General features: G+C 48.8%; 2 protein-coding genes across 7 annotated transcripts in view; one reads left to right on the forward strand and one right to left on the reverse strand.

Moving 5' to 3' along the window:
• TLN2 (talin 2) overlaps window positions 1-15,278 on the reverse strand; it is a 409,343-nt gene that overhangs the window by 342,016 nt on the left and 52,049 nt on the right. Inside the window, exon 1 of one of the 6 annotated variants that reach the window (XM_053670048.1) lies at window positions 4,384-4,421. The exons of the other annotated variants lie outside the window; for them this stretch is intronic. The gene's annotated coding sequence lies outside the window, so the exon portion shown is untranslated. Of the gene's footprint in view, window positions 1-4,383; window positions 4,422-15,278 lie in introns of those variants that run through there. 6 annotated transcript variants of the gene reach the window in all.
• LOC119053441 (translation initiation factor IF-2-like) overlaps window positions 13,956-15,278 on the forward strand; it is a 54,068-nt gene continuing 52,745 nt past the window's right edge. Inside the window, exon 1 of the mRNA XM_053670136.1 lies at window positions 13,956-14,042. Coding sequence (XP_053526111.1) covers window positions 13,956-14,042 — 87 coding nt within the window. The remainder of the gene's footprint in view (window positions 14,043-15,278) is intronic.

Here is a 15,278-nt window from a genome sequence, read left to right on the forward strand (position 1 = left end):
AGCAAAAGGGTTTCTTTTGCATAAAGTGGAATTTCGTAAAGTGGAATTTAGGCAATGAGGTCATTTGTTTTGAAAATACAACCATTCCAATTTTTTCTTCCAGTTCAGCATTCTAGTTACTCTGGGTTAAGAGGAGGAGATGGAGGTTTCCGAGAAAACTCAAAGCCTGTTAGGCCACCCACGGCATAATCAAGGATTCCACCCCGGACAATCCATGTATATATAACTTACTGCTCATTTCCCTCCCAACAGCTTAGCACACTGAAATGTATGAAGCCAACGCAGACTCACACTCAAGCAGACCCAACACACGTCGAGAAATCTCCAACCACCCCAGGACTCATTTAAAAACAAACACAACCCACCACAACGGCCGCATTATTCCTTATCCTAATGGGGAAGGGTCTGCCAACTCCTCTGGAAATATGATGGACTGTTTTCCTGCAAAGAATGAAATGCCTTCAGTTTCAAAGGGTTTGTGAGCCCCCTGAAGTTTCTCTCTGTGCCTCTGGTTAAGGACCCCTGCTTAATTAAAATGTTATAAGGAATCCCCTTCTGTAACGCTCTCTCTGAACGTTCTACAACCCCTTTGCAAATGGGGTTGTGTATGGCAACCCCATTTACAAAGTGATACCCAAGGGCAGGGACCAGTGAGAGAATGGGCTTCCTGCAGCACTGTGAGGAAAAGTGTGACTCTGCCCCCAGCAATGCTAATGACGTTTGGGAGCCCTCTGCTTCTCCTGGGCTCCTTTGTGTGACAGTTTCAACAGGGACCTTCCCAAAGTTATGACTGTGCTTGATACTCAACTTCCAAAACTTGAAAAACACATATTGTTTAGGAATGCAGACACAGGTAATAAGAATAAGAAAAGCAAGGACTGGTTAAAACAAAAAGTTGAGACACGTGTCACCTCTGAGAGGAAGAGGGAGCTTCTAAGGCAGGGACCCTCAACCCCCAAGCCACAGACTGGTACTGGTAGGAGTCAACAATTGTTAGGAACCGGGCCGCACAGCAGGAGGTGAGCAGCGGGCAAGCTAGCGAGGCTTGCTCCCACTACCACCTGAGCTCCACCTCCCATCTCCCCACCATCCATGGAAAAATTGTTTTCCATGAAACCGGTCCCTGATGCCAGAAAAGGTTGGGAGCCATTGTTCTAAGGTATTCATGGTGTTGATTTCTTAATCTGGTTGTTGGCTTCAAAAATGCTCTTTTTAAGCTCTTTGAATTATACCTGTATATTTTATAGACTCTTCTATACATATGTCAGAGTACGGCAACTACAACAAGTGACAGATCCATGTCAGTGACAGGGACCTCCCGGAGTTCTCAGCTCTGGTTTAAGAACACTAATCACCCCCTGGAGTGAGTCCGGTGCTGGTCAAGGGGTGGGGCCCCACAGTTCTGGCCCCAGAGGCACTGTCTATAAATACATTTCACCTAAAAGTCCACACCCTGGGACAGTCCTGTGCTCTGGGCTGAGGCCACAGTGACCTCTGACACGGCCTGTCCCTCTGGGAAAAGCTGGTGTTAGGTTTCGAAAACCCATTGGTCTTTCCTCTTACACACCCTGGAGGCCTATTTCCTCTGGCACATTCTGTTACCACGAACAATAGTCAGTACGCATTCCTGAAGAGCTAAGAAAGGAGCGAAGGCCCAGACACTTCTGCAGGGTTTCAGAAGAATGTCTGGGCACCTGCTTCCTCAGGTGGATACAGGCTGGGGCTCCCTACATCTTCTCTTTCAGGTGCCTGGTCACAGCCTTCCTCGGGAGAATTCTGCTCTTTGGTGACTGGTCATCCACTGGCCAGGAACACGGCTGAAGTGTATGGAGACATGACCAGTCTATGTCTCAATTCCTAGCCCTTGCCACATTCTTACCAGTATTATCTTGACCAAATAAGAAAGTATTTTTCTTTCCTAATAATTTGAGCAAGAACATGCCAAGTTATTAGGGAAAAGATCCCTTTTTTGTAATCCCACCAGCAGACAAAGCTGCCATTTTTGTTTTTAGTTACAACAGCCAAACATCGACACTGGGACATCAAACGACCTTTTAACCTGGTTTGGGACAGCCTGCACCCAGGCCCTGCGCGGGGCTGACACGCAGCACCGTGCGGTACCTAAAGGAAATACTGCAGTCCCTTATCTTGTGCTAACGGTCTCTTCAACTCTAATGTGAGTCACAGGTTAAAAAAAAAATAAGCGAAAGCGAAATTAAGAATACAACTCTGCTCTCTAATGAGTCACCTTCAAAAGTAAAACATCCCACTGGCTACTGCCACCTCTACTGCGTTCAAGAAGGGCATGGCTTTCCTGTGTGTGTATGTGTGATGAGTGTGTGTGATTGTGTGAGTGTGCATGAATGTGAGTGTGTCTGTGAGCTTTCACAGGACTGTTCGCATGCACATGCAAGCCCAACATTCTTTTCGATCGACTCAAAACAATAGCTTGCAGGGAAACCATCAGTAAGAGCTCAGGAAAAGTAAAGGCCTGCCAACTCCAGAAAGACAAAGGGTTTCAGAAACCAACATGGGAACACAGTGATCTCATGTCCCTTTCCCACTGAGACTGGCCTCAGTGGGATCCTTCTCCAATTTGGAGTGCACAGTCACTGTTTCCACCCGAGGGGACCCATTTGGGAAGATGGCCAAGCCAGGAAATAGACTCAAGAGGTAGGTTTTGATGTTTAACCCAGACAATCTACAGACAGAGCTCCTCAGCCAAGGGGGAGGCCGACTAAACTCCCTGTGAGAACTGAGGTCCTGGCTTATCCTCAGGGCGTTAGTCACTATGTCCTAAAGCTAGTTCCTTTAAATCAAGAGCCTGGGCCGGAACTAAAAGTGGGCCCTCCAGTAACAGGCCTGGGTCTTAGGGGCACTGGACTGTGTTACACTTTAATTCCTAGAGATTCTCACTCACCTGGGAGAACACAAGCAGGAAAAGCCCAAAAGCCCCAGGCGGCATGGTGCCCCGCCCACACCATTATCCACACCAAGGCAATGGGAGCAGGTGTACAATGCAGTCCTGAGGGGTGGGTGGGTTGCATCACTGAGCTCCATAGGTAGCTCTGCTCCCCGCTCCCCTGATCATTCACCCCACTTCATTTATTCATTATTCATGGAGGTGCAGGCTCTGCACTAAGTGCTGGGAGAAGAAAACGGTGCTAACGCTTCTAAGGTCAGAAAGTTTTGTAGACACCCACTCCCCACCGCCACCAGCCCCAACACGTACACACAATAGTGGTTCTTCTGGTATCCTGAGAGAAGATATCAAGACAAAAAAGCTCTTAAATGATGTCCTGGCTGGTGTGGCTCAGTGGATTGAGTGCTGGCCTGCAAACCAAAGGGTCGCTGGTTTGATTCCCAGTCAGGGCACATGCCTCGATGCAGGCCAGGTGTCCCCCACCGTGGGGCATGTGAGAAGCAGCCACACACTGATGTTTCTCTCTTTCTCCTTCTCCCTTCTCATTTAAAAATAAATAAATAAAACCTTTTTTAAAAAGCTCTTACAAGAATTTATTTTTCATTGATCCCAATAGCAACTACATACATTTTTAAAATAGTAAAAAGAAAGTATTTCCAGGGCATTGTTAATTTATTCTATAGGCAAACACTTGATATACACAGATTAAGGATCCCTTGAATCACTTTGAAACAGTAAGATAGTCTGTGTTCTGTTCTAAACTGGTTCTGGAGTGGCAGTTGAGGGTGAAGTACAATTAAAAAAAAATACTTGCCATACTTAGAGACTATGCTGTTTCAAAGAACAAACTTTAAGTCACACGTGAAGGTAGGAAATGTTTAAGTAAGTGCTAACCTGCCTGATCTCCCACAGCTGGGTGATGTAGCCACTACCCTGGCCAGAGTCCCCAACACAGCTCTCCCGCGGTCGGTCCCTCTGCTGGGAACCCCCCTCCCCCTCCCTTCTTGTCCTGACCTGGAATCCTCTCTTCTCTCCTGCCTCGGCTGCAGCTCCTGGAGCAAGGCCTTCCCTTTTCTGCACCCCTAGCACCTCACAGAGGGCATCCAGCCAACCCACAGTAGGCAACACGTGAGAAGACAGTGAGAGACAGTTCTTTACAGAGGACTTTGCAAGTAATGAAAACAATAGAGACTGGGGAGAAGGAAGGGTGTGAAGGGACCTCTTCCCCGAGACCAGCAAATTCTCTGACTTCACATTCAGGAATAAAGACATTTCACATTCTGTAGTAAAGATAGATATATGTGCGTGTATGTATACATATAAATTCATCAGTGTTCCCTAAGGTCCAGCCCACATAAGCGGCCCAGCTTCCCCCATCCATCAGCCTGACAGCAGCAGAAAGACAGGGAATTAGACTTAAAGGAGTTCGCTTTCTTCTTGTGCCTTGCTGTGCTACTTACAGTTCTGCCTTTTCTACTTCCTTTCTCCTTCTCCACTGCGTTCAGGATATGGTTCTAATTTCTTCCCTCAGGAGATGAGGCCCTGAACACTTCGGTCCCCACTGATTTCCCCTGACTCAGCCTCTTCCCATAGACACACACGGCCACAAACCACAAACCGGTCCCAAGAGTGTGTCTGGGATTCTCCCCACCCCACCACATCCTGTGTTCTACTCACCCACTGTGGAGTCTGGGCCCAAGTCACTCCTCCCGGGAAAGCCCAACCCCCTCGTCTAATATCAATCCCCGTTTTCCGGAACCAGATCACACGGTCCGGCCCCCGAGATGACTCCTCTGACCCTCCCAACCAAAATTAGTCTTTCCTTCCCATACATGCCCAGAGCCTTTGTCCCACTGCAAGTTAAGCTTCTGTGTGCCTCTCACTACCCCCAGGCTGAGTTTCTGGCAGGCAAGGGTGCCACCACCTTTATCTTTGTACCCTATGCACAGCACCCAACATAAACCCTGGCAACAGTGAGGCTGCAAATACCTATGAAATACTATGCCTTAGTGTTTCAAAATTGTTGCGGGGGGAGGCTCTCTGGGTGCCAATTCTAGAATCAAACCAAGCACACAAGCAGCCTGAACAAAAGGACAGATTTCTGTAGTGTTTTTGTTTGTGGGTTGTTTTGTTTGGGCTTTCCTTTTTTTTTTTTGGCACCCTCCACCGACAGAAGTATTCCATCACACCAGTCCATCCGTCAGATGCTATTTCCCAGGGGCCGAACAACTAGACTTCCTCAGCAAACTGTGCGCTCCTCTGGGATCAATGGGAAAAGCGCGACTTCAGAACGCAAAGGCACACTTTTCTTTATGAAGGAAATAGCTTCTGGAGAAGCACCATTGTTAAAGGAACCGAATTTCTAAATTCACTCTAAAGCCATACATTTCTTTTGAGGCAGATCAGCCCATACGCTTTTTCTTCTGATTCACTGCTCATGGTATATGGGTCTAGAATTAAGGCAATTCCCTAAGGTCGGAAAATGCATTTGCTTATGAACAGACAGACATAGCAGTGTGGTTAATGCTCGCCCCAGATAAGTCTGCCTACATGCTCCAAATAAAACAAGGAAGCAATATTTGACCCCAGTCAAGAAGCCTCTGGAATCTTTTTCTTTTTCCCCAAACACAAATGTTTCTCATTTGATCCAAGCTCTGTTTCAATGGCATGCCAAGAAAAGACAAAGAAAAACCCCACTATTACCCATTCCTGCTTTCATGAAACATTATAAATTATCTTCATAACATCACATAGTAAAGTTGCCTCACCAAAGTTGATGCTGACAAATGGCAATGGGGCCTGTTCTCTCAAACTATGACTTTATCAGTCGGGCTTTTTTTGTTTGGCCTTATTTTTCCCCAGAAACCAGAGAGCATGAGGACATGGCCCATCTGAAGCCCTTGACGTTAATTTCTAAAGAGCTGTCACGAAATCAACATAAAAAAGAAACTCCTCTGCAACATTAAATAATTTCAGAAACAAAAATTGACTGGATGAAGTGTCTTAATATCCTCGGCTGCGTAAATCCCAGCTGTTACAGGGATGTCAGTGGTTCTGACTTTCATACTGACCCCATGGACCAGGCCCCTTGTCGCCCTTCTGCACTGGGGCATCTCAGAGACGTTTAATGCAGCGTGCCATCTCCTCCCGCACACGTCTTAGATTAGGTCAATTCTTAGATAACATGCCTAAACCCTGAGGGTCCCACAACAGCAGGAGACTCACCCTCTTTCCTTTTGGTTTTAGACTCACTCCAGGATGGAAGCCAAAAGCTCTCCCATATCAACCAAAAGAAGGGAGAAAAACTTAAAGTACCTGAATTCTTAAAGCTTAGACAAACTTCATTATTATTGTCCATTCTTCCTAAGGGCCTCTCTGGTGATGATGGGTGTGTTAAGTTATCCAAAGTTCTATACCCAGGATGGAGGTTTTTTGCTCCAAGAAGAAATTTTAGAAGTAAAAGGAACTCTGGAGCTCCCCGGGCTCCTCAATCACCAAACGCTCCTGCCGGAATCCGGCCGCTAGACAGAAGCGGGTGGGCCGCCTGGCGTTTGGGAGCCATTCACGGCAAGCGTGAGGTTTCCCTCTTTTATTTATGAAGTTCTACCTTATAGTAAATGAAGATCATGCAAATTTTACACTTACTCAATATGTGCATACTTTCATACCAAAACAAGTTTTGTCTTCCAAATTGCCTGAGTAAAATTCAGGCTCCGAAGGGAGTCTTGGGTAGATAAAGGTTCACCACCCAGCACTTCACCCCTGCTCAGGAAGTGGGGATCTTGGCTCTGCCCTTCCTCCTACAGAGGAGAAATCCACCCTCTGAACGTTTGGAGACTTTACCAAAGGAGATGGAGGCAGGCCCAGGCTCCGGCTTCTCAATCTGGGACTTTTTACCCCTTTGTCCTCCATCAATTCCTTGCCATGCCTATCTCATAAGGTCATAGTTCACTTTAAAATCTGCCCACCCATCTGCTCTAGGTTTAAGTTGATGAGTGTTCTCACCCGCGCTCAATACCAGGTTCACAAAATGGGAGCCTGATTCTTAACTGGTTTCAGATTGCCAGTTAAGTATATTGACTTCTCACCCATTGGCTAAAATTAAAAGTACAAGCTGCTTAATGGAGCCAAGTCATCAGCATCCAAAATCTAAAAGGAAAACCAAAATCAAATCTACTCGAGGGAAAGCTGTTATCCCAACCACAATTCAACTCAGAACTGTGTTGACCACTTTCCTATAAATGGCCTTTGGTCAGTGTTTTCTATTATAAGATAGATAACATGTGCTAAACACTACTTTAGCTGTATAGCTCCCACTTCACAGCAAAAGGGGAAAGGGCCCATGCTCATATAAAGTTGTGTTTTTAAATCCCAAGGGACATCATATTCCTCTAAAGCCCGTGGTTCTCTACAGGGAGCAGCTTTCCCTCCTCAGAGGACATGCGGCACTATCTGGGGACATTTTTGGCTGTCACAGCTGAAGGAAGGGTTGATGCTACTGGCCAAAGGAGGACATCAAGAGGACAGAGAGGCCAGGAATGGTGCTAAACGTCTGATGCACAGGACAGTCCCCACCACAGAGAATCACCCAACCCAAAGTGTCAATGGTGCCAAGACCAAGAACCCTGACCCAAAATTCAGGAAGTAGGAAGGACACTGGGGCAAAGTCGTGAGTCCTAATTCTTTGTCTAGACAGGGCACCTGAATTCCTGGGTCTCTGGTCCCCTGTCAGTAAACAGAGCGGGAGGCCTGCTCCAGAGACTCTGCAACCTCTAACGTGGACTCCACTGCTACTCAGGGCCGCCCAGCCTGGCGCGGCTGCTGCCTCTGACCCCCAACGCGGTGACTGGGGTGTCCCCACCAGTCTTCTCTCGGCCCGTCACATTCCCCCTGGGAGGAGGTGCGATGCTGAAAGCAACTTGTTCCTCCACATCATCACCACCAAAAACATCCCAGTGACCACCGGTCCACAGAAATGAAAAGCAGAGCGTTCCGGAACTTGAGGATCTTCTCCCAACCCCAAACTGATTCTACCCGATCGACAAACTCAGGACAGGAATGGAAACTTTGTTTTGAATTCTATATTCTGCTATGCAACAATACATAAGCAAAAAGAAAAAAAAGGGCATCTTTACAATAAAATTATAGAAAAACAGCATGACTGACACCTGCATTCAATACCGTACGGTACTCCCGCTCCACCACCCCCCCCCCCGCGGTTTCTCTTTCCTCAGTTAGTCATCCACAGCCAACCGCAGTCCAATAAATAATATTAAGTGGGAAATTCCAGATATTTTGGGAGAGAGTCCACATTTCACATAACTCATATTACAGTATATTGTTTTAACTGTTTATTTTTATTAATATTTAATGTTGTCAGGTTTCTTGCTGTGCCTGATTTGTCAGTTAAGCTTTAACGCAGGTATGCATGCACAGGAAAAAACACACTTCATACAGGAGGTTCAGTACCATCCCTGGTTTCAGGCATCCACTAGGGGTCTTGGAACACAGCCCCCATGCCTAAGGAGGGACTACTGTCTGAGGTTTTTGCATTTTTATAATATGTGGCAACCATAAATCAGCTCCCGCCCCAGCTTCGGAGGAGACGCAGTGTTGAAGCCACAATTCCACGGGCAGAGAAAACGTGCGACGGCCACGCCCTTCCCAGAGCCTCCTCTCCCGGCTCCTGCTGTGTCCGCAACTGCCCTGAAAAAGACCAGCTTAGCTGAGAGGCTCCACCCCTCCAGGTACAACCCAGTGGTCTCTAGAGCCACAAACACAGGAGTTATTTTACAAGTAAAATTCTCACTTTAAGGGAAAGAAAAGTAACTTGTCTGCCTGGGGGAGAAGATGAACAATTCCTCCACGCATTCATCACTGCCGACGGATGTGCGCAGCTCTCAGTCTCTCTGTTTCTGTGACGGTCCCTGTCCCTGTCTCTTCCCAAGAGCATGAACCACTTGCCCAGCCTCACTGCACAGGGATCCCATTGTCTGCCCTACACACAAGGCCATGGCTTCTCCACGTCCTAGGCAGTTAGGACAGAGCAGCTGGTTAATGGGCAGAGTGGGAGAAGACACCAAAAACAGAAATGGGAAGGAAGATGAAAGGCAACAACATACGCCCCTGCGAAGAACTAAAGAGTGTAACACATTTCCTTTGCCTCAAAGAAAACAAAACCAAAAAAATACACCAGCACCCACTCGCAAGGTTCCCAGTGCATCTGTCAAGCAAATGAGAAAGGAAATCCGAAGGTCATGAGTGAAAACTCTAGGGAGGGCAGCAGAGGGTTAATGTCCTGGGGCAAGGCTTCCTCTCCGCAAGCACAAATCTGAAATCCTAATAAAGACGCTGAAGGGTTTAGTCAGGAGCCCTCCCCTCAGCAGTCAGAGGAATGGCAAAAATGCAGAGTGAGCGCCAGTGCTGGGAGCCAGAACAATTCCATTTTCCTTCTCCCTGTGTGAAGAATTTGCATTTAAAATGAGCATTTCATCAGACCTTCCAAGAATGCTTGATATTTGGCTGCTAAGAATAAAAGTGGTCCTCCGTAACACCAAATCTCTAATTACTTAAACAGCAAATAGAAGTATCTGGGCTCCTAATGGCCTGAAGAACACTTCTAGCTAATCACATCTTCCAAGGCAGATGTAGCGTCAAATATAGACAACTCTTAAAATATGGTTAAATCACATTAACAAAAAGTAACAAGGATCCAAAGGTACCTCCCCGGAGGTGACCACGCTCCCCATGAAGCAAACTTTGCTCTCTGTTTAATTTCATATTTGCCAGGAAAGTCGTACCAGGAAATACAGATCTGCATGAGAAGGGAAGAGAGCACCCGGAGGACAGTTGGAGGCGTTTTTTTATTCGGCAGCTAAGTGCTGCGTGCCAACCAACCCTGAGCAGCGCTGGCAGGGAGCGTGACTAAGGCAGCGAGCCCAGGGGCAGCAAAAGCCGCGAGAGGCCAGCAGGCCAGGGGGTGACTGCTGGTACTCACGGGATCTGTAAATTAATAACCCTGATTCCTAGCACCCATATCAAAAAAAACAGATCTGGAATCTGGTTTTTGAAGGAAGGGAGGAAAAAAAACAAACAAAAAAACGAAGGAAGGGATCCTGAGGGGGATACCAAAAGCGTCACACACCATCTTGGCCACCAGAGGTGGGGTCAGCGAGAGGGAAGTCAGTGGGTGGCTTCAGCCCTGCTCCCCAAAGAGGCGCAGTTTTCAGTAGTTTATTAAATACAGAAGAACCTTTTATCTTCTTTACTCACTAATAACAGGAGTGGAAAGAAATACTATAAAAACATCCTCAGAAGTTCAGAAAAGGGTTACCCAGAGCCATGGGGCTGGGAGGGAGGGAGGCGGAGGCGCCCGCCCCTGTTCTGAAGGGGGATCAATACTCCAACCGGCCCTGTGACCACAGCCATCAGCCAAACTGTACGACACAAAGACTCTTGGGAGTCTGCAGTTGTTTTACTGTCTCCTTCCACATCCTCCCTCCTCATGGGGGCGGCTGCTCTGTGGTCGGGATAGCTTTTCACCAGAGCTAGAAGATTTCATAACAAGGGTGTTTTAATTAAGGAGGAGACACAAGGCAAAGCAAGAAAGAAAAAGAAGTCACTAGAGGATGCTGTCCAGCCTGCAACCTCCACGTGGTCCCCATCCCCACCAGAGCCTGGCACCAACCTGGCTTTGTAACTGACAGCCCGGGATGGGGGTCTGCAGCAGCGAGCAAGACCCACACCCGAGGCTCAGGGCCCTTTCTTCCTGCAAGCTCTCTCATTATTCAGTCTACAGAACCAGCCTACCCTCCTCCTAAAAGACAGAGGGTTCCTCTGCCTAAGCAGACTTCCTCTGTACCCCTGAGGCATGATACCTCACTAACATCCATGCCTGGTGATTTTCCAGGCTGGGAAGCTGGATCTTGAAGTCTGGGAAGATGAGTCACTGGCTAAACACCAGGAACCCAATGGGCAGTGCTGGTTTCCCAAACAAAAGGCCTTAACGTGCTGACCAGACAACTCCATGACTTCTCTGAACTGGACCTCATGGGCCTTTCCAGCTGTGGGCAGCACAGAGCTGAAACCCAGAGCACGCCACCTGGTCCTCTCCCGGGGACTCCTGCGAAACAGTCCCCTGCAGCACTCCTTCCATCATTAGTGCCATTTAGGAAACAAAACACAACCCTCGTTTCTGGCTTGTGACCCCTACAAAGAAAAGTATCCCAGGCCACTCCTTCATTAGCGAGTGTAGGGTCTAACCAACCCTTGGACTTGTCCGTGCTGACCAGGCTAACCTTAGGCCAGCAGCAACCACCATCAGAGCTTCTGCCTGTGGTCCGTCCTCTGCAAAGAGTACTCCCCCCCAAGGCTGCTCGCCTGGCTGGCTGGCTGGCTTTCATCCTGTCTGTTTAAATGTCACCTCTTTAAAGACCCATTTGGAATAGCTGCCCCCCTCCCTTGGCTCTCTGGCACTCTCCCCGCACCAAGCCTTGCTCCTCTTGCCCCTTGCCACCACTCCAAGGCTGGAGCAAAGCTTGCTCCACAGTGGATCTAGGAACTACTCAAATGAATGTACGAGGAAAACGAAGTCAAAATGTATCTGAACTACTACTACTATCAACCCGCCCACGTCAAAAGGCATGTACAAGAAGAACCATGGTGGTTTTATTTATCAGAGCCAGAGTCTGGAAACTACCCAAACGCCCATGGACAAAAGGACAGATCATATGACTATGTAGAGGTTTGGGAGACGCTCCAGCAATGGTACAGAAAACCCAGGACCAACCAGACCCGTCCCTTTACGGACAGTTAATAAGTGTGGCGTCGTTTCTCATTAGGCTCAACTCAGAAGTTAGAATCACAGAAAGACCCAGGATCCCAACATATAAGAAATTACAGATTTGTCATTTGTAATATCCATTTCAAGGAATGGGGGCAGGGGAGGAGGCGGCGGGGTGACCCTGCCTGATCCTCGGAATGGAGACAAACTGGATTGAGACCCAGGCACAAGAGCAAGCTTTGTCCCTGTCCCCATCCCAACACAAGGCCTGCTCCAATGGCGACGCCGGCGCAGCCACAGCAGAGCTGCTCCAGAGCCGCCTGCCAATAAAGGCACCATTGTTGCCTCATATGAATGTTTCCAAGTCCCGGGAGAGGGAAGCCGAGGTCCGACAACTGCTGGTGAGGGACAGTGGGTCAGACATGACCGTCACTCTCCCTCATTTGAGAAAAACATTCTTTCCAAGTTTCTGGTAGACCTGTTTCCCAACTACAGCTATTTATACCAGGACAGACAGCACGAGTAACTTACAAGCCACATAAAGGAAAAGAACAGGAATCTATCCTGCGTACTTCAAGCAGCAAGTGACAAATGAGACTGAACTGCCTGAAGCTAAGCAGCGACTTGGCCACCTTCCCCGGAACCAGCCCAGGGCTCCTTCACCTGGCAATTGGCCCCACAAAGGTGCAGGCACACGCCCACACTGCTTCCCTCTGTCAAGTCCCTCAGCTTGTCTTGGCTTCATCATTTAAAGAAACAGAAAACGCCAACACAGACCAGCCAGCTCCCCGCCACGCCACTGCCCACAGACCTTGGTTGCAGCAGGAGCTCTCCCTGGGCAGAGAGCCGTAACCCCAGGGAGGCAGGTCATTTGGAAAGGCTCTTCTGCCGGCAAGCCCTGACCCCCGAGGAAGATGGGGCCCAGCTCCTCTGCAGTCATCTGCCCCTACCTTGAAGAATTTGCAGCTCAAAAATCTCCAGGAAACCCCAAGGAGATCCCCCTTAACCAAGGGTAGGCAGTGTCATGGGCGGGTAAACAGCGTGTCAAACATTCATAGGTGGTAACACCTAGTTTGAAAGGCATGAAACACTACTTCAAATCATCTCCCACCCCGAACCCCCATCCCACAGCTTCATGACCTGATGCTAGAATGTCAAAGGGCCCTGTATTCCCTTTTCCCTGACAGAGGACAGTGGGAGGGGACATAGCTGAAGAGAACTTGGGCAGTGAGACAATGTCCCCAACAATAACCTGGGGCAATGCCAAGCCCTAGCAATAGAAATGGCCATAAATGTCTGTCCCCTTGGTCTCCCGGGGAGCCTCTGAAAGCATATTGACTATGTGATAAGCCCTCATTCCCATCCCCAACACTGCGAATCTAAAATTAGCCAGAAGAAGCGTGTGCTCAGCCCTGAGTCTCCTACACTGCACCTGATAAGTGTCACTACCTCCTTTGGCAATAACTCGTCTTGGGGAGTGCTATAAATACCACCTACGCCTCCCCGATGTGAATTATGAATACCAGGAATAGTTTCAGGGTTTCCAGGCACTGGCTCTGTGACAGGGGTGTCAAATGCAAAGTTGCCTGTGCAAGACGCAGACCCAGAAAACACACAAATCCCTCGGGCTCAACCCTGCCTTCTGAACCCAGGGGAGGATCTGCTCAAGAGCATACCCGCCTCCAGCGTGGCTGAAGCCGCTGCAGCTCGAGAAATCCAATGAGGCGCTCTGAATCTCCTATCAAGTGACTAAGAAGTATGAGGCCAAGGGACATAGTTTGAAGTTATAGAAGAGGACAAGCAGGATTTTCGCCTTCTTAGATGTTTAGATGTCATTCAGAGCTTTCTTCAAGGGATGGGGCCCCCGAAAACAGAAAGGTGGGGGGAAGCAGGTGTTGACTGGATGACCCCAGGCTGCTGGTGCTTGTCTCCCCCAGCAGCTTGCACCCAGAGGGTGCTTAACAGATGTTTGTGGAATGATCTTCAGTTCTCTGGGTTTCAGGGGCTCACAGTGGCAGAACCCTAATCCCCAGGAGCTCGGTCATCTGCACAGGTATGGACAAGGGAGTTGCCGAAAAGCAGAGTACCAGCCACAACACCCCTGGACTAGGGTGAAGGAAGATACATGCAGGAGACGGCAGGGATGGCAGAAAAGAAGTGGTGGCCGGAGACAGTGGGTCAGTAATATATCCCAGAGGCAAAAGGGAGAGAGGGTGTTAGGAGGAGAGGATGATAAACAGCAAAGTGTGCATGGCAGCCCGGATACGGGCACCTGAGAACATGCTGAGCGATCTGGCCCCCAAAGGGCTGTTGGAGGCCATTGAGAATGGCCTTCCGGTGCGGTGGTAATGGCAGAAGTTAAAGTATAGGGGCAGGAGGTATAGCCTGCTCTTTTTTAAAGTTTGCTAACTGACATCTAACTTGACGCTAAGCTAGTGGCAAAAAAATTAAATTAAATTAAAAATCACACCCTAGCCAGTTCACATCCTCAGTCTTTTCACAACCTTTGAGCTACCTGATTTTCTCCCCCTGTGTCCCCCCACCGTCTTCTCTGTGCTCCCTCGCCTCTCCCACCCAGAACACCCTCCGTCTGCTTTCTGATGCCTTGCAGAATTCACAAGGCTCAGCTGAAGCTGCTGTTCCACGAACCCCTCTGCGCTCCCAGGCCCTCATCACTTTCCTGCCCTGTTGGGGGCCTCTCTCCCAGCCTCAGGTTAAAAAGTGTGGTGACTCTGTGTCCCCCATCTCACCACAAACTCCTACAGCAGAGTCAGGGTCTCATTGCCTCTGCGCTTCTCCCAACAGGTGCCATAAGCCTTGGCCCATGACAGACCCTTAAAACAGAGCAGTGAATAAGGCTGTTTTGTTTAAAAACAGTTATTTTCATCCCTCCTTTCCTGAAACTCTTTGCACTTAGTAATAGACACAACTGCTCACGCACCACTCCTAGGTCAAGAATTTCCCCAGCATGTATGATTCTGTCAGCCCCTCGGGAAAACAGAAGCAGGGAATGAATCTCTGTACAGGGACCGCAGTGGGGGGTCGGCGGGGGCAGTGGGAAAGATAAGATGCTAGAGGCTCTCCCCCCCCCCCCCCCCCGTCCCTACACCCATCCCACGTGGTCAAAGGAAGGCAGAAAGGGCCTTGGGAAAAATGCTTCAGAAGCCATCTCCTCAAGACGCTTATCCCACAGAGCCCAGTCCTTACTAGGCTACCCTGGGTCATTCTTTCTCCAAAGAGCTGAATAAAGGAAACAAGCTTTCTAGGGTCTAAGCCAAGTGAAAGAGCTAAACTTCACTAAACACCATCCTGCCCAAGCCCTGCCTTCCCAGGGTCAAGCTGAAATCCTATAGAGGCAGGGAAGATGCAGCACCCACTTTTCAAACATTTGCCCTGAGGGTCCTGCCAAACACCCCACCGTAAAACCAAACATAAAAATGATCCCACATCCCATGAAGGGGTGCCCATCTGGGGTCCCCAAGTTCTCACTGAGGCTCCTGGCCAGAGAACCAGCAGCCCATCAGGAAACAGGCCCCCAGGCGCCAATTCCTCCAGTAAGCCGTGAAGCTGGAA

The sequence above is a fragment of the Artibeus jamaicensis genome, unplaced genomic scaffold (genome assembly GCF_021234435.1).
Source record: "Artibeus jamaicensis isolate MK-2021 breed Jamaican fruit bat unplaced genomic scaffold, CSHL_Jam_final contig_548, whole genome shotgun sequence".
In the NCBI taxonomy this organism is placed as follows: domain Eukaryota; kingdom Metazoa; phylum Chordata; class Mammalia; order Chiroptera; family Phyllostomidae; genus Artibeus; species Artibeus jamaicensis.